This window comes from Akebia trifoliata, chromosome 8, assembly GCF_017979445.1.
Source record: "Akebia trifoliata isolate Shusen 1 chromosome 8, ASM1797944v1, whole genome shotgun sequence".
NCBI lineage: Eukaryota > Viridiplantae > Streptophyta > Magnoliopsida > Ranunculales > Lardizabalaceae > Akebia > Akebia trifoliata.
In genome coordinates, this window is record NC_141382.1 from 4,722,954 (window position 1) to 4,742,512 (window position 19,559).

At 36.9% G+C, this 19,559-nt stretch overlaps 1 protein-coding gene across 1 annotated transcript; it reads left to right on the forward strand.

Moving 5' to 3' along the window:
* The first annotated feature begins 781 nt into the window (after nt 1–781).
* Nucleotides 782–19,414, forward strand: LOC147395616 (clathrin heavy chain 2). Its single transcript, XM_086450741.1, has 30 exons — nt 782–1,143; nt 1,569–1,773; nt 3,833–3,921; nt 4,039–4,117; nt 4,279–4,406; nt 5,701–5,799; nt 8,322–8,430; nt 8,683–8,762; nt 8,848–9,075; nt 9,161–9,226; nt 9,424–9,540; nt 9,751–9,948; nt 10,172–10,288; nt 10,449–10,508; nt 11,777–11,863; nt 12,059–12,142; nt 12,227–12,361; nt 12,445–12,507; nt 12,590–12,694; nt 12,773–12,885; nt 12,983–13,235; nt 13,350–13,486; nt 13,568–13,846; nt 13,945–14,947; nt 15,247–15,732; nt 15,883–16,053; nt 16,143–16,328; nt 18,175–18,297; nt 18,395–18,505; nt 18,785–19,414. The coding sequence occupies exons 1-30, from the start codon at nt 1,099–1,101 to the stop codon at nt 18,929–18,931; spliced, it is 5,103 nt and encodes a 1,700-aa protein (XP_086306867.1). The 5' UTR covers nt 782–1,098; the 3' UTR covers nt 18,932–19,414.
* Nucleotides 19,415–19,559: the final 145 nt, after the last annotated feature.

The following is a 19,559-nucleotide window of genomic DNA, read 5'->3' on the forward strand; positions in this document are numbered from 1 at the left end:
GAGAGAGAGAAATTAACTCTTCTTTTGCCTCTTTTGACTTTCTCTCTTTAGAATATTTCAAAGTAACGAACCTCAACTTGAGTGCATTGAAATGATTTTGGATGACCTTGACTGTGTAAAATTGCAGTTGAGAGATGATATAGAGCAAGATCCTGAGTGCGTTGGAGTTGCTCTAAGATATGGGCATGATGTTCGTCCTACATTCCATTTCTCTTAAACTTGCCATGCTGGGTGTCTGTCCTTCTTGGCTTAAAAGCTCTCCATAAATGTTGGAGAAACTCTATTGGAACCCCAACTTTTACTAATTCACATCAAAATTTTATTATAAGAAAAAAACCAACGAATTACCACTAAAGCTTGAAATAAAACAAATTGAAATAATTTTTTTAAAATCTAAATTTTAAAGGTCAACCACGTCTATTCAGACTTCAGGAGTGAGAATCATATTTTAGAATCTAAACCAAATGCTTTTGAAGTTTTAATCTTAAAGATTGAATTGGTTTAAGTCTATAGGTATTGTAACTTTGACCTGAATCGAAGGTCTCTTTCACCTGGCTAATTACTAATCACTTGCTTGGTTATCAAAAACTGGAAAAAAAATTAAGGATGATAGTGGGACAAGGGCTGAAGAAGAGGGATAATTCGGTCATTTTGTTGCTCTTAGGGAAACTACAGTCAAGGGGGTGTATCAACAATTTGGAAACTCTGAGGGGTATCCGAAATATTTTCTTATAATCAAAGGCTTTTTAGATCTCTCTGCCTCCTCGTCATTTGGTTGGAATTCCATTTCCACCACATTTTAGTGTAATTTATGTCTCCAATCCATTAGACTACTAACAAGAAGAGAGAGAGAGAGAGAAACAAAAGAAAAGCCTTCGCTCGCTTCCCCCACTTTTTTTATTTCTCTTCAGATCCGTCTCTCTCTCTCTCTCCGTTTTTGAAGGTTCCAAGGGATTCTTCGCTACTTCAGATCTCGCAAGGATTGAAAAACCACTTAGCTGTTTTGTAGTTCAAATCCTGGTTTTGAACCCTCGATTGTAGGGTTTCGATCCTCCATTCAAATCTGGTTTCTGGTTTCGAAGCATCGATCTAGTCGCCATGGCTGCTGCAAATGCTCCGATTACCATGAAGGAGGCGTTGACGGTGAGTTCTGATCCGTCTGTCCTTTTGAATCTTCTTCGCTGGATTTGGTGCATGTTCTTAGAAGTTAAGCTGAATTAGTTTATTTTCGTAATTTTGGTAAATTGGAAGATCTGTATTTAGATTTTGGATTCGATTTCATTTTCTTATTATCTGATTTCGCTAAAGATGATCTAGGTTGCAGTTTGATTCTAATTGTGTCACAGATCATTGTTTGATTTGTTTCAGTTGATTTTTTTTTCTTCAATTAGTTCATTTGAGAATGATTGTTGTAATTTTTTTTTTGTTGAAAAGAATCTTAGTTAAATATAGGATCTTTTCAGATCCGAAAGGATAGATAGGAATCTCATTCATCTATTTGTTTTCCTGATTTTCAGCTGTAAAATGTGGTTTTCTAATGGAAATTATTTGCTTATATGTGTTTTCAGTTACCGAGTATTGGAATTAATCCACAATTTATCACATTTACACATGTTACGATGGAATCGGACAAGTACATCTGTGTTCGAGAGACATCACCACAGAACAGTGTTGTTATCATCGATATGAACATGCCTATGCAACCATTGAGAAGGCCTATCACTGCAGACTCGGCTTTGATGAACCCTAATACTAGAATTCTTGCTTTGAAAGGTAAGAAATTTAGTACCCAAATGATATACTTTTTATTTACATTATGAGATCATAGAATGGCTCTGTTGTTGGGCATGTTATTCAATTAAAACATGTTGCCATTTGTTCTTTGAATGTGGTCAGTTCATTTAGTGTATTTAGGTAAATTACTTGCCACCATGATAGAATTAATGTGGTGAAATAGCATTCATGATACTGAGCGTAGTAATTGGGAAAGGTGTAGATGTTATCGATGATCATAATCATGAGGTATATTGAAAAAATAAATAATGTTGTTTTTTTGTTGTTGCGAGGCAAGTTAACAAATTTGGTGTTGCCATCAAGTAAGAGTGTTTTCAATGAGAGTCAGCAGCTTGGGTGATGGCTGGTTTTGAACCTAGGTCTATGGTATCAACATCCAAAGACTTTACCCAACTAAGCTAGCTGGCACCTTGTAAAACAATATACAATAATGTTGCTGTAATTTTTTAATAATAATATATTATTATTATTATTATTTTGTTGGTGTTACAATATAGTTCAAAGTTTCGTGTCATTTTGGTAGAACATTCTGGTTTTGCACCTAGGATCAACGCCCCACCCGCACACTTCAATTTATATAGAAAAAGCATTCTAGTTTCAGCTGAGACCAGAACAAAACATTGAATGTTTGGTCATGAGTATCACGCGTGTTTCGGTTTTTGTTCTAAGCAAAATTTGCTTCAGGAGAGGTTTTAAATCATAGTTGTTACTAAGTTCAATTTAACTGATTCTGATATTAATTATGACTCTCCTCATGATTCAACTTCCTAGAACCAAGTGAAAGAGAAAGTAATAGAGGAAACTGTTCACATATCAATGTAACATGGCATGATTTAGTTTGGTACAAACCAGAACTGATTTCCTTATGTGATTGGAATAGAGATAATTTTTTTTATCTATCAACCAAAAAAAAAAAAAAAATTCATGGCTAACACGATATGCCGGGCTGAATTTTCACACTAGTGATTTCTAGTCTTTCAGGATAGGAATTCCCATAACTGTGACTTTATTCTGGTTGATATAAGTGGCGACCACAAGCACTGTCGTTTCTTTGGCTAGTAATAGACATTCCCACCAACATATTTCATGCACTTGGATTTGAATAATTTCCATTTTCTCCATTTTATCAACTTTTTTTTATTTTTTTTGGGGGGGGGGGGGTGGATCCAATTATTCATCTATTTATTGGGATGATGTTCTTAAGATAATTAAATGGCATGTAGATCTATCCCTATGAGTTTTTAACTGTAATACACATTATAATCTTCTCATAGTTTTTTGTTCTTTCTAGACTGCTTCTAGTGACTATGCATGACCCTTGGTAGGCTTGCTATGCTGACTCGATGATTGGATACTTAAAGAGGCATACTTTTATTTGGCTTGAAGATTTATTTTATTTTATTTTTATGAATTCATTCTTTTCTTTGTATTGAGCCAATAAGAAGGAAGTCATGTTAAAAATAGAAAGGGGCACATTGATGGGCCATTATACAAATATATAATAATATGCAAAATGAGAGAGAGAGTATTCATGCATAAGTAGAGGTTTTTTTTTTTAATTTTTAAAATCTAGCTTTCCACTTACAGTGGTTGGATATTGATCTCTAAACATATGTTGGATATATTGGAATTGCTTTTATGGGATAATTATTCCATGTTCCTGTAATGCTTTGTCTTGATGTGTTCATACCCCTTTTATTGGATACTCCTGAATAGAATTTTCTATAACAGAACCCAAAGGTTGATTTGCTTGTGCAGTATCTACTTTGACCAGTGTTGTCAAATGCTGTCACATATTTGCATATGAGATCACATATGCTACAGTCACATACCCCAAATTATGCTATCTGCCAATATGTGATGGCATATTTTTTTTTTTCAATTTTTTTTTCTTGGAGCATATGCCACCTCATATGCAATGTGTGAATGGTCGCATATGCTATTTAACAACATTGACTTTGATGTGTTTTAAATGCTCTGTTGTCTCTTCATCGTCATATCTCTTATATGGCTAATAAATTTAACATTCTATTCGAAGCTCAACTTCCGGGAACTACTCAAGACCACTTACAAATATTCAACATTGAAATGAAAGCAAAGATGAAGTCGTATCAGATGCCTGAGCAGGTGAATAACTTGCCTTTCTACACTTTATTCACACACTCCGCTTGCTGTTTCTTTGGTTTATTTTTGTTTAGATAAAATTCGTTCAAGTATTCCAACTCTTTTTCTTGCTTTATATAGATTGTCTTTTGGAAATGGATTACACCAAAAATGTTGGGTCTTGTTACACAAACCTCAGTATATCATTGGTCAATTGAAGGTAAAACACCGCCCCCTACCAGGATAATGTTGCTTTGCCACTTTTATGTTTTCTTTTTTTTTTTTCCCTTCCATGTTTGATTGGTTTATTTTAAAATCAAACCTCTATAACATGATCAAATTTTTTTATATAACATTTTTTCAACTGCATGTCATTTGCAGGTGACTCGGAGCCTGTAAAGATGTTTGATAGAACAGCTAATTTGGCAAATAATCAAATAATTAACTACAGATGTGATCCTTCTGAAAAGTGGCTTGTTTTGATTGGAATTGCTCCGGGTGCAGCAGAGGTATTTGTTTATGTTGAATAAGTCATTCAGTCAACTCTCTTTGTCTTGGCAATGCCCGTGTACAAGCTCTATGTTGGCAAATTGAAAGATGATTATTTGAAAATGGAAGTTATATTGACACGCCACTGAACTCTAAGGGCGGGCTGATTTCAAAAAAATAAAAATAAAAATAAATTAAGGGTACCACCCTTTGCGTCTTCTCCGGTGAACCAACATGTCGATCACTCTCTGTGCCTTCTCCCATGAACCAACACGCCAACCATTCTCTCTCTCTCTCTCTCTTCTTCTTCTTATTTCTTCATCTCCTCCTCCTTCTCCAATCTTTCTCTTTCTTCTATCTCTCCGATCACCGGATTCAATGGAGTCGCTGAGTCGCATCTTTCTCTTTCTTCTCCAATCACCGGATTCAATGAAGTAGCAATGGGTGCCCTTTGACAATGGAGTGCCCAAAATGTTTTTTTTTTTTTTTTTCAATTTTTAGAAGTTACCCTAAAAATATGAGGGCCCTTAGAGATTATTGGCGTGTCAATAAAATTTCCCATTTGAAAATAACTGGCTGATAATCAAAAAATTCTTTTATGCCGATACTTGGGTTCTTGTCCAATACATATTCAGTCCACAGATAAGCATATTCATTACTTATAAAAAAATGATAAGCATGTGCATGGCATGATTTCCAAATATTTTCTGAAAGTTCATCACAACACTCTTTTGAGGCATCACAATGCATACATGTTTTTCATGGAAGCAGACTTTGATTTTTGGACTATGTGTTCAAGAGATCTTTCTTCAAGAATTTTTTATTTGTTTAGATGAGAGTGTATGTGTTCTAATAGCTGTGAAAGATATTTGTAAGCTTGTTTGAGCCGTGTTTGTAGTGTTTTTCTGTTCTCATTAGTCTGTTCTTCTTGATTGCCTTTGTTGCTTGCTTCTCTTCTTTAATAAACTTTACTTATCAAAAAGAAAAAAGAACTTTATCACAATTTTATTAAAGGTTATGGAGAATTGAATCAGGTTACTATTTGCTTATTTTGAGCATCTGACAACTTTTATACTTTTTCTTTTGATAACTATAAGCTTTGAGGTTGATAGGTCCTCACACATGCATTAATCTTAATGAATTACACGAGTATTGACCCTGTCTATGTACTCACACATTCTTATTGCTGCTGTTTGTTTGTGTGTGTTAGATCCCAACTTGTTCCAATTATCATCTGGTTTAAAAATTGATTTTTAGATAGCCTTGGCAATTTAGCGTTGTAATTGTATTTTCATCTTCTAATTTTGGTTGTAGAGGCCTCAACTAGTCAAAGGAAATATGCAGCTTTACTCCGTCGAACAGCAGCGTAGCCAAGCTCTTGAAGCCCACGCTGCATCGTTTGCCACATTTAAAGTACGTTCCTTTCTTTCCTCTTTCATTTGTGTGTGACTCTATCTATTTATTCAAAGTCGTGTGAGACCTGCATGGAGATGAGTCAAGGCTTGATTTTGGGTGAGGATGCTTCGTCAACCATGGAATTCACCGTCACAACATATCAGTTGATTTTGACATTTCCAGTCCTATGTAAATGTGGTTACAACTACAAGGAAAATCCAGACTCTATAATTCACCTTTAACTTTGAGTCCGCATTCTATTGGGTTAGAACTTAGAAATTTAAAATGTGCTGATTCTTTTTGAGGATGATTCATCCTCACAAAAGTCAGCCCTTGATGCATCTCTACGTCTCTGTGCAAAGGCATGACAGCATAGCATACACAACTCATAAAATAAAATGCATGTATATTTTTTTTTTTTAAATGCGTTTAAAACATGTCTTGTACCTCGGACAATTAAAGCAATAAAAAACGTGACTTATGAAAAGTCTAGTTTTTATTTTGTTTTTTGTTTTAAACGCGTTTTTTTTAACATTTTAAACAAGTTTTTTTTGAAAACTTATAAATATGAGATTTGATGATAATATCTTGATGTTATGATTTTTCATTTTTTCAATAGTTTATTATTTTGAACAACAGATTTGTTTATGAGTAAACTATTCTTTGGCATCTTAACATGTATAATCATGTTTGAGAAGATGTTATATTGGAAATATAGGATAAATTAAAATAAATGTCTTATGTATTGTTAGATATATACATTTTTTTTATAAGTTTTAATATTTTTTTTATCTTTTGTGTTTCATTGTTTTCTCCCCGTTTTTTCTCTCTCCCCCCCCCCTCCCTGTTTTCTACGTTTTAAACCAGTCCTCTGACTTTGAGACCATGCTTGGGTTGGTTGACGCATTATAAATAATATGTTCTCACAAGGCCATGAATCAACGACTGAATTTTGGTTAGGATGAGGATGTTGTCTTCATCATGAAGATCGGTTGCCTTATCAAAGTGTATTACAAGTTCAGAAAAATGCGTCCCTTCCATTCACCATCAATTTGAAGTCCACATTTTTTATAGGCTTGTAGTTTTAGAAGGGTTGATTTTCTATGAGGATCATTCCCATGGTGAGGAGATCATTCTTAGAAGCAATTCGCATTTCATTAGGCTCCTTGTGGGCAGGTGCGGAGCCAGGATTTTCTTGTAGTGGGGGCAAACTATGGTTAGTTGTATAGTTGAAGAACTTGAAGATGAATGGTTTTAGGGAGAAATTTAGAGGTTTTTGATTAGAAGTTGAAGAAAAGGATATTTAGGTTATTTCCAAGTAGTATATGAGAAGGCCCGGTCAAGAGGCAATGTCATCAACAATAGTTTGAAACCGGGGGGGGGGGGGGGGGGGTGCAAAAATTGGAGGGAGGTGAGGGTGTGGGGGCAAATGGGGCATGTAATTCATTGAAAATATAGGGATGTCTCAAAGTTCTGTGGGGGCAATTACTCCCACCAGCTCCTCACTAGCTCCGCCCTTTTTTGTGGGTCACATGAGCATTGCCAAAAAGATGGGTCATATATACAATATGAGATTGGGTTATATTGACCTAAGGACCACCTATCTATATGGATTGAACTTCCAAATGGCACTCAAAACATGGTCATGTTGGGTGCCACATGGATGCAAAGCATAACATTTTAGAAACTCTAAAAAAATTAAGGATTTTTTTTTAACAATTGGATTTGAATTTTAAATTTGGGTGTTGATCGGCCGTTCATTTTGGAAGTCTTGGATCACGTATTTTTTTAAAACCTAATCTGGATCATGAACTCTAGAGGGCTGAGGTGTCATTTGGACCAACGTGGTAGTCCACATGGTCCAAATGAGGACCTCATCCAGGCTCTCATGGTCCTTCGGTCCATGTACCTTCTTACATTTATGGCTTTGTATGGAGTTGAGGCAAGAGCTGATATTTTGAGAAGTGGACTCCACAGATCTTGTAGAAAATAATGAAATCAAAACTGTGCAACTACAATTTTCTGTGTGTAGACACACATGAACATGGGTAAACTATTCTTTTTTTGGATAGCTATAGGTAAACATTTCTACGTATGATTAAGTTTGGTGCCAGGTTATACTCATTTGCACTCTCTGACTCTGAATTTTTGGTGTACCTCATGGTGAGCCTACACCAAAGATCAGCCTGATCTGAGATTTCAAGCTGTTTGACTTAATCACTTTTTATTCTGGGTCTCAACTCTTGACCCAATGCATTTCACTCATGTGCCCTGGGGCTCGTTTATGAAGCTCGTGATTGAAACATCCTGACTATTGAACTAAAATGTTTATTCAGGTCATAGTTTTGTCTGTATGGTGAATAATATCATAATTGACAGATTTCCGGTGATGATGACCACCTGTTGAGGAAACTTAACTTTCCGGTAGTTAAAAATTGTCTACCTGTTCTGTGTCAGGTCTCAGGTTCTCGCATACATAATTTTGATGCCAAGATGTTATTTGAGTTGGGAAATTATAGTTATTTGGGTGTTATATGCAGGTTCAAGGGAATGAAAATCCTTCTACTCTAATCTGTTTTGCCTCAAAGACTACCAATGCTGGGCAAATTACGTCAAAACTGCATGTGATTGAACTTGGTGCTCAGCCAGGTCCAATTATCTTCTTTTCCATTTACCTATTTCTTTTAATAAAACTTATGAGTTAGGAATTATTCACGTTGGTTCATGTATGTTGCTCCATTTTTAAGTTGTGGTGTTCAATCATGTCCATCAACTCTGGAAGTGTTGTATTTATCGGCATCCATACTATCAGGACTGTTCTCAATTTAAAGTCAGTGTTTCTAAGTTTTCTTGCTATCTTAAAGTTTCGACTATTTGTCTTTCCATGATTTTGATTAGCAGGTAAACCAGCTTTTACAAAGAAACAGGCAGATCTTTTCTTCCCTCCTGATTTTGCTGACGACTTCCCTGTGGCAATGCAGGTATATTTTTTAGCCAATTTTTCTTGTACCAAGTCCTGGTGTTGTATCGTGTCAATATGAAGTTGCTAACATGCTCTGCTTACAGATATCCCATAAGTACAGTTTGATATACGTGATCACAAAGCTTGGACTTCTATTCGTGTATGACCTGGAGACAGCTACCGCCGTTTACAGGAACCGAATTAGCCCAGATCCTATATTTTTGACAGCAGAAGCTTCATCAGTAGGGGGCTTTTATGCTGTTAATAGGCGAGGACAGGTTTTACTTGCCACAGTAAATGAGGCAACAATTGTGCCTTTTGTCAGTGGCCAAGTATGTCTATGCAAACTTCCCTTTTTCGTGCCATTACAGTAAATTAAAGTTTGTACTAAGGAATGCCATCTGATGTCTGCAACAGTTGAACAATCTAGAGCTTGCAGTTAATCTGGCCAAAAGAGGAAATCTTCCTGGAGCGGAGAACTTGGTAAATTAATTCTTGACTCCTGGTTTTTTCAGCCTAATACTGCATTTTTTTTTCTAAAACTGAAAGAAAGTGGTGAAGCTTGAACTTTATGCAGCCTAGAATCATGTGTTCAAATATCTCCTAACATACTTGCTATGTACTTCTGTTGCACGTTGGAAGTTTACTCGTCCATCTTTTTTTTTTTAAAAATATCTCAGGTTGTTCAGCGGTTCCAAGAATTGTTCTCTCAGACAAAATATAAGGAGGCTGCAGAGCTTGCTGCAGAATCCCCACAGGGAATCCTCCGTACCCCTGATACTGTTGCGAAATTTCAGGTATTTCAGTTAATTTGATGTGGTTTTTCTTAGATGTTTTCCTTGACACTGTGTTGTTCTCACTGTTGAAATTGATACTTTTGATGTCCTCAGTTTTAATAATTATTTCCTGCTTCAAAGCAAGTTCAACCCATGTCTCTGTTCTGCAATGTCTTGGAAGCAGGGCGAAGATAAAATTCCTCATATTGTTATGATGTTCATGTTTCGCAGAGTGTTCCTGTTCAATCTGGGCAAACCCCACCATTATTGCAGTATTTTGGGACATTGTTGACTAAAGGAAAGCTCAATGCATTCGAATCATTGGAATTATCACGGCTTGTTGTAAATCAAAATAAAAAGAATCTTTTGGAGAATTGGTTGGCAGAGGACAAGCTTGAATGTAGTGAGGAACTTGGAGACCTTGTGAAGGTTTGATTGAGAATTTAAGATTACACTCTGTCCCAATCTGTGGCTTTTCTGATACATTCACCAAAAAACTCACAATTTATTTTTTGTTTGAAACTTGTGTCTAATGATTCAGATCCATTTTATATGAAATCGTCAATCCGAGCCATTTTTGGTGATTGTATGTAATTTGTGGCGATACATTCTTTATCTTTTTCTGATATCTTGGTGCATGTTTTCGTTGTAGACTGTTGATAATGACCTTGCACTTAAAATATATATCAAGGCCAGGGCTACTCCAAAAGTTGTTGCAGCTTTTGCTGAGCGAAGGGAGTTTGACAAAATTCTGATCTACTCGAAGCAGGTAATATTGTATGCTTTAAATAATGTCAATCTCCAACATGCTCCAGCACGGGAGGAATGATAATTTGGGTTTTTATTCTTAGTTTTATGATTGATACTTTTTTTATATTATGCTTGGGTGGTGGGCTTTTGACATAGCCATGATGTTTTCATTAATGCAGGTTGGATACACGCCTGATTATCTCTTCCTTCTGCAAACAATTCTGCGATCGGATCCGCAGGTATTTCTCTTTCCTGTGCATAAATGTCTTAGATATTTATATATTTTGCTTGTCCTGCTTCTGCTGCAATGTTAAAAGTATGAAACACTTTGTGGATGTGATCTACAGAGGTGCTACACTTGTCATTTCGTTTGGTTCTATATCTGATAACCAAAGATCCTGGGTGTCTTGTACTTAAAATATTTCTTACGACCTATGGAAGTCGGGGCTTGTCCCTGGTTCAATATTGGATCAAACAGTATGGTCTGTAGTAAAATAGTGAAAATAGTATATCGATCCCAATGCTAGGATTGAAGGCCCATGTGTAGAACCTTCACCCTGTCAAATTTTTTTTGGTCAAAAATTTATTAATAGAAGGAAAAGGAGGCTGAGCTGGGCTAACGTACAAATGGCAGAAACAACACTATTTTTAGAATTGTGGGATACGCCTCAGACTGAGAGGCTCACGAAAGGCATATGCCTCAGTGTGAAGTATGACTGAGGCCTACTTCTATTGGCCGAGACGTGCCCCACATTAATTTTTCTATTATTTCCTTTATTTTATTTTATTTTTAAATAATACATTTTTGTCATCTCTCTTTCTTTCTCTCCTTTTTGTGGTACTAATTAAGCCAGATTTTTAAGAGCTCTTTTTTTTTACTTTCATTTCTTTGTTGTTGTTAGCATGCAACGTAACTGGTTAGAATAAAACTCGAATACAAAATAGCTATTTCATTGAGTTCATTTGATTACACATGATTTTTGGTAGTACTAAATATTACACAGAGGAAGTTATTGAAAAATAATATTAGTAATATTTTTGCAATAAAGATAAAATAATTTACTGTAGAATCTTTCTACTATTCAAATTAAAAATATATTTTTTGTTAAATATGGAATAATAATATTGAATGTTTTTATTTATTGTAATGTATTAAAGCTTAGAATTCGATTATGTGGGTTTGAAAATTGGGAATTTGTAGTGGCTAAATTAATTTTTCAATAGTGAGACTCATGCTTTATGTTTCGGGGCTTATGCCTCGAGGCACTAATCAGCCAAGCGCCTTGCTTCACACCTCAGTGTTTGTAAACATTGAACGTACTAGTGCCAAACACAAGAAGCAAAACAGCTCAGTCCCTGAATAACACATCATATCCCACCTACGCGACATATACTAAAAAAAGATGAGCCTTTTCCTGTATTCCGCATTATTCGTGGCTTATGTTTTACCAGAACTCATTTTCTGATTGTGGTTTGTGGATGACTTGCAACTTCTTCTGGATGACAGGGAGCTGTCAATTTTGCTCTGATGATGTCACAAATGGAGGGAGGCTGTCCAGTTGATTACAACACAATCACAGATCTCTTCCTTCAGGTACATCTCTTGTATGTCGTTTATTATGTTGGTTTTATAATATTAGGTTGACAACAGAGTGCTCCCATATTTGTTTAACCATCTGGAAAATGTATTCAAGCTACAAAGGTTGGCCTGACGTCAAATGATTTACTGCTCCAATATTTGAATAACATAGCACTTGGGATTGTTTTGTTTCTGTTGTTTCTATTCCAGAGAAACCTGATTCGTGAGGCAACAGCCTTTCTGTTGGACGTCCTTAAACCAAATTTACCGGAACATGCATTCCTTCAAACAAAGGTAATTATTTGTTGATAGAGTTCTTGTAATTCTCTCTTTAGTTCACATCTCTCTTAAGCACCATATCATTTGTCTTCTGTGCAGGTCTTGGAGATCAATCTAGTGACATTTCCAAATGTAGCAGACGCTATATTGGCTAATGGAATGTTCAGCCACTATGACCGTCCCCGAATTGCACAACTTTGTGAAAAAGCTGGTCTGTATGTGCGTGCCCTTCAGGTATGACCTCTTGGAATCTTTATAGAGAGAATTTTATTTTACAGAGTTGAGTATTCCCTTTATTAAACATATCTTTCATGCAGCATTATTCAGAGTTGCCGGATATTAAACGTGTCATTGTGAATACACATGCCATTGAGCCACAGGTTTGTGTACTCCAACATAAACATTTTCATTGTTTGAGGGAAGATTGTAAATTTAATAATATATATATGGTGTGTTTTCCAGTCTCTTGTAGAATTCTTTGGGACCCTTTCAAGAGAATGGGCACTGGAGTGCATGAAGGACCTTTTACTAGTTAATCTGAGAGGAAATCTTCAGATAATTGTGCAGGTAACTGTCTGTTTCTCTGGTGCTTTTGTTGCTGCTATTTGTATCTTTTAACTAAGGTTCACTATCGCATCCGTGCAGACTGCCAAAGAATATTCTGAGCAGTTGGGTGTTGATGCATGCATAAAACTTTTTGAACAATTCAAGTCCTATGAAGGTTTATACTTCTTCTTGGGATCATATTTAAGCTCCAGGTATTTAATGAAAAAAAACAGGCAACTGCTGTGGACTTTGGTTTGTTGCTGCTAATTCTTTTACTGATACTTGGGAGTTTTCTGATGCTTGGGGCAGTGAGGATCCTGACATTCACTTTAAGTACATCGAATCAGCTGCTAAAACTGGACAGATTAAGGAGGTTGAGCGTGTGACTAGAGAATCAAACTTCTACGACCCTGAGAAGACGAAGAACTTTCTAATGGAAGCCAAACTTCCAGATGCACGACCCTTGATTAATGTCTGTGACCGTTTTGGTTTTGTTCCGGATCTCACCCACTACCTCTACTCGAATAACATGCTTCGATACATTGAAGGTTATGTTCAAAAGGTAAGAATTTTGTGAAGAAGTTTGGTAACTATCATATGAAACTCAGTCACTGTTATTTACTTGAAAATATCAAGAAGAAAGTCAACTACTGGCTTATGCTTCCTCTTTTGGTAGGTCAATCCGGGGAATGCTCCTCTAGTTGTAGGGCAGCTACTTGATGATGAATGCCCTGAAGATTTTATTAAAGGTCTTATTCTTTCAGTCCGTTCTCTCCTTCCGGTGGAGCCCCTTGTGGATGAATGTGAAAAGAGGTTTGGTATTTCCTCCCTGTGTCCACCCTTCACCTTCTCATTCTCAATGTCTTTTACTCATCCTTTTCTCATGGGATGCAGGAATCGCCTCCGGTTACTTACTCAGTTCTTGGAGCATCTTGTTAGTGAGGGAAGCCAAGATGTACATGTTCACAATGCTCTGGGTAAAATCATCATAGACAGCAACAACAATCCTGAACATTTTCTTACCACCAACCCATACTATGATTCACGTGTTGTCGGTAAATATTGCGAGAAACGGGATCCCACCCTGGCAGTAGTTGCTTACCGTAGAGGACAATGTGACGATGAACTTATCAATGTCACAAATAAGAACTCCTTGTTCAAACTACAGGCCAGGTTTGTATTTTGTTCCCCATTAATTCCATGTCATTGAATAAATGCAGGGGGTCTTCTTTTAGTGGTTATAGGTTATTTACCTCATTCTTTTATTTCAGATATGTGGTGGAAAGAATGGATTCTGACCTCTGGGATAAAGTTCTTGTGCCTGATAATGGGTATAGAAGACAGCTAATTGATCAGGTTGTATCTACTGCCTTGCCTGAAAGCAAGAGCCCAGAGCAAGTTTCTGCAGCTGTTAAAGCTTTTATGACGGCTGATCTTCCACATGAACTAATTGAGCTGCTCGAAAAGATTGTGCTTCAAAACTCTGCTTTCAGTGGAAATTTCAATTTGCAAAATTTGCTGATCCTGACAGCCATCAAGGCAGATGCGTCTAGAGTTATGGATTACATTAATAGATTAGACAATTTTGATGGACCTGCTGTTGGAGAGGTGGCCGTTGAAGCACAACTGTATGAAGAAGCATTTGCCATCTTCAAGAAGTTCAACTTGAACGTCCAGGCTGTGAATGTCCTTTTGGATAATATTCAAAGCATTGAGAGAGCCGTGGAGTTTGCATTCCGTGTTGAAGAAGATGCTGTTTGGAGCCAGGTAGCCAAGGCCCAACTCAGGGAGGGATTGGTGAGTGATGCAATTGAGTCGTTTATCCGTGCAGATGATGCTACACAATTCTTAGATGTTATTCGGGCTGCTGAGGATGCGAATGTGTACCATGACTTGGTGAGGTACCTATTGATGGTTAGGCAGAAGTCTAAGGAGCCCAAGGTGGACAGTGAGCTTATTTATGCCTATGCCAAGATTGATAGGTTGGGTGACATAGAAGAATTCATCTTAATGCCAAATGTTGCTAATCTCCAAAGTGTTGGTGATCGTTTGTATGATGAAGCCCTCTACGAAGCTGCAAAGATCATATTTGCATTTATTTCTAACTGGGCCAAGCTGGCTATTACACTTGTGAAGCTGAGACAATTCCAAGGTGCTGTTGACGCAGCTCGAAAAGCCAATAGCTCGAAGACATGGAAGGAAGTTTGCTTTGCTTGTGTTGATGCCGAGGAGTTCCGCTTGGCACAGATATGTGGGCTCAACATAATTATACAGGTGATTTAATGTGATTTTTAATCAAAATCTTTAATTGCTAGTCATGTGGTGCTGGATGTTTACTGTTAGGTTTTTATCTGGGATGTGGATTCAATAGAGTTCTGAGATGGTGTGGGACCAAGAAAACAGGCAGAAAATGATCGAAGAACATTCTGTTTTATGCATTCCCATGTTGGAGAGTCCGACACCTAATACATTACACAATTGCTTTCCCTTTAAAAGATTCAAGATGATACCCCTGCCTTCCCTCTCAACAGACCAAAATGAATTTTTTTTGTTATTTGTTGATGTGATTCTAGGTGGATGACTTGGAGGAGGTCAGTGATTATTATCAGAACCGAGGTTGCTTTAATGAGCTAATATCTCTAATGGAGAGCGGTCTAGGATTGGAACGTGCGCATATGGGCATATTTACCGAGTTGGGAGTCCTATATGCTAGATACCGTCCAGAGAAGCTTATGGAACATATCAAACTGTTCTCAACCCGTCTCAACATTCCCAAACTTATAAGAGCTTGTGACGAACAGCAGCACTGGAAGGAACTCACCTATCTGTACATTCAATATGACGAGTTCGACAATGCTGCTACCACCATGATGAACCATTCTCCTGAAGCGTGGGATCACATGCAGTTCAAAGATGTGGCAGTCAAAGTTGCAAATGTGGAGCTTTCCTACAAGGCTGTGCACTTCTACTTGCAGGAACATCCTGATCTTATTAATGATCTCCTCAATGTGCTTGCCCTTCGTGTGGATCATACACGTGTTGTGGACATAATGCGAAAGGTGTGCCTTTTTTTTTTTTTTTTTAATTTCTACTCATTAAAAAAAAAATTAAATATATGAAAAAACAAATATTTTCATTTATTTGACATAGGAACATAGTTTCTTGCTCTATTTATAAAAAAAAATGTATTTCCTATTTGTTGGTTTCAGGCGGGTCACTTGCATATTGTTAAGCCATACATGGTTGCAGTTCAGAGCAACAATGTGGCTGCTGTGAATGAGGCTTTGAATGAGATCTACGTTGAAGAGGAGGACTATGACAGGCTGCGTGAATCAATTGATATGCATGATAACTTTGATCAGATAGGCCTTGCTCAGAAGGTGAAGAAGAGATACTTCAATTCTTATTGGCACATATCTCTTAATGGAGTTGTGTTTTTTATTTAAGCAACCATAATGTGTTTAAGCAGGTTGAGAAGCATGAGCTTCTTGAAATGAGGCGCATAGCTGCGTATATTTATAAGAAAGCAGGTCGATGGAAGCAGTCCATTGCTTTGTCGAAGAAGGATGCCCTTTACAAAGATGCCATGGAGACATGCTCACAGTCCGGTGACCGTGAACTTTCAGAGGAGTTGCTTGTTTATTTTATTGAGCAGGTATGTGACCTTAATCCTTGTTTTCTAAAACATATTCATACTTGTTTGTCCATTACTAGTGTTCCTGTCTTACTAGAATTAGGCTGGCATTCCCTCCTGACTACGCATATGCTGGTAAACTTGTTTTTTTCTTCTTCTGAAGGAGGCTCCATCTGCAATGCCTAAAAGAAAACCAAAAATGACAGTTATTTTTTGTTCTGATTAAAATAATATAAAATCCTAGTGAAAGTTTTTCTATTTAGAAAACCTGTTTGTTCGTAAATTAGTAAAAGGTCATTTCTTCTGATTATCAGCAAATGCTTGGAATAGTTCTTCCCAGTGTTACCTTGGCACATGGCATGGGTGCTAAGTTTCAAGGTGTCCAGTTCACTTGGCATGTGTTGGAAGGGTGACTCACTTGTCCATGGGAATAGTCAGACCAAGTCTGGATACCTATGTATCAAAAACAAGATGTTCCTTTGAAAAGAATGGAAAAAGTGGTTCTACCCTATGTATGGAAAGTGTCTAAGCATTAAGTGTCATTCCATGAAATGTTGTGTCATTTCGGCCCAGAAAAAATTTGGACGTTAGAAGTGCCAAGGCAACACTGGTTTCTTCTGGTGCTTGGACCCATAGCTCAGTTGGTTGACATATCGCATTGTGACTGTATGGTTGTGGCTTCAAGCCCAACTTACCCACCAAGTAAAAGATAACAAGTTTATTGTTTTAGTCCCCCCATTTTTCTGGCATTGATTGCTCCCTTCTTATTCCTTTTCCTAGAACATATTGTTTATTTATTTTTCCTTGCTGGTTCTTGTTATTGTACTTTTGTACCACGACTGTTTTTCTTCAGGTTTCCCTTTCGAGTTATCGCTTATGTGATGTTATTTAACTCTAAATTCAGATCACTCATCCAGTTTCTTAGCAATGAAATCTTGAGTTCTTACCCGTCTAAAAGAAAAAAAAAAAATCTAAGAGTTCTTGATCCTTTTAGCTATATCCTTTTATGTAAAGCATGCTCTTTTTAGTTCTAGACGTCCTGCAAAGTCTTTTGGTGGTTTTCTTATTTGCTTTCTGCTTTATTTGAATACTGCAAATTAGTATAGGGGTTCAGTGTGGAGGCTTCTGGGTTTTAATGCATTTGTGAATTTCCTTTGGTGCCTAAGTTGTATATATATCTCCCGTGTTATACAGATTGTTACGAATCTGCACCCATTGTGATTGGCGAACGATCTTTCCTATCTGACTTCAACAAATGATATTAGTTCAAGAAGATTCGGATTCAGCTAAACAAGATCCGTTCTTCCATTAAATTCTGTACAGAGCCCACGTCTTCTATTATTGAATGAGTGTTCAGATCCGTTTCACTTTCTCAATACACGTTCTTCTGAGCATTCTTCTTGCTTATTTAGAACCTTCTACTTGCGTACTCCTAATTTGGGCTGTAATCGGCCTTCATTGAACATGGACAAACCATCTCATTTGGCTTTCTAGTTATAGTCTTACCCCAGCTTTCCCCCTTTCCCTAACAAGCATGTAATCTGTAATTTTTCAAATTTAGTCATTCATATCAATTCTCTTGCAATTTGTCATTTAAAAAAAATGTCATTTGCACTTCTCTTATCCTTCTACCTATTCATTTGTGTTGTGAGCTGGAAAAAATATGATTCGACTTTCCAGACGTGAGTGAAAGGATCATTATTTGATAAAGCTGAACCAACTTTGATCTATATGTATCACCTTTGTGCTAATTTGGATGGTTACTAAACTCTATGAAATAATATATTTCAAAACATGTTTATTTTAAGAATGTGGTGGGTGATTCAGAGCAAAATTTAACAATATGGTAATTGATGTATGCATGCAGGGAAAGAAGGAGTGTTTCGCATCATGTCTCTTTGTTTGTTACGACTTAATTCGGCCAGATGTTGCACTTGAACTTGCCTGGATGAACAATATGATCGACTTTACCTTCCCATATCTCTTGCAGGTGATCTTAATTTCTGTCCTCAGTATTTCCCATTGTTTTAACTGTATATCATCTTTCACTACATCTTTTTTTTTTTTTATCACTACTATACCAACAGTTTATCCGTGAGTACAATGGCAAAATTGATGAACTTATAAAGGACAAGATTGAGGCTCAAAGTGAAGTGAAAGCCAAAGAGAAAGAGGAGAAGGATATGGTTGCACAGCAGGTATGGCTATGGAACTCATGTCGAGTAAATCTTAAAACCAGAAAGTTTTTTTTATTTTTATTTTTTAAACTCATCATCATAATCATCGGATTCATGGTTGATAGGCAGCTTTTTTATTTATTTATTTATTTACATCAGCTGTTGATTATTCTTCCTTCAGCTAGATTTTGACCATCCATTTGATTGCAAAGGCGAGGGAGATCCACTGAAATTCCTATGTTATATAGGTTAAAGATTTAATGAAATTATAATGTTTTTTTTTTCTCCTCCTGGTTGCAGAATATGTACGCCCAGTTGCTGCCACTTGCTTTACCTGCACCGCCAATGCCAGGAATGGGTGGTGGCTATGCTCCCCCACCTCCTATGGGTGGGATGGGCATGCCCCCAATGCCGCCATTTGGCATGCCTTCCATGGGTACCTACTGATTTCAAAATGAACAACACGTATGTAATGAGTAAATGGTGGAAAAGGAAGCAGAAGCTTGCAAGCAGTCTTTGTGATATCCTGTTTATTTGTGATGGCAAAGTGGTGAGATCCTTTGGAGGTTTGGAAATAAGCTTCTTAGTCATTCGTGGTTTGTTGATATTCTTTTGGGTAGGAGAGGCATTTTTTTTTTGGTGCTGCTGTTGAGGCTTTAGTTGTGCAATTTCTCTGCCTATGTTGTTGAATGAGTTTCATGTGGAACCCTAAAGTGATATTAGACGTTGTGATGTGGTGGTGGTTGTGGCCGAGTCTCACCACGTGTATATGCCCCTCCTATACTCTTTTGATTTGACTCTTATTTCTCTCGTCTTTAGAGCTGTAGGTGCATGTCTTTGCTTCTCTTTGTTTTTTTGGGTTACTGCTTATTCACATCTGTTGCTGTTATCTTATAATTAGAGTCCCCCCGGTTTTTAGCTTTTGATTGATCATCATGTTTTTTTATATACTAGGAACAGTTGCTGTTTCTTTAGATGATAAACTTCGATTTGTTTGCCACCTTTGAACTAGTGCTGTCAATGGATCGGGTATATGTTCCCTTAAATGTTAAATTTGATTACTTTGCATCAGGTT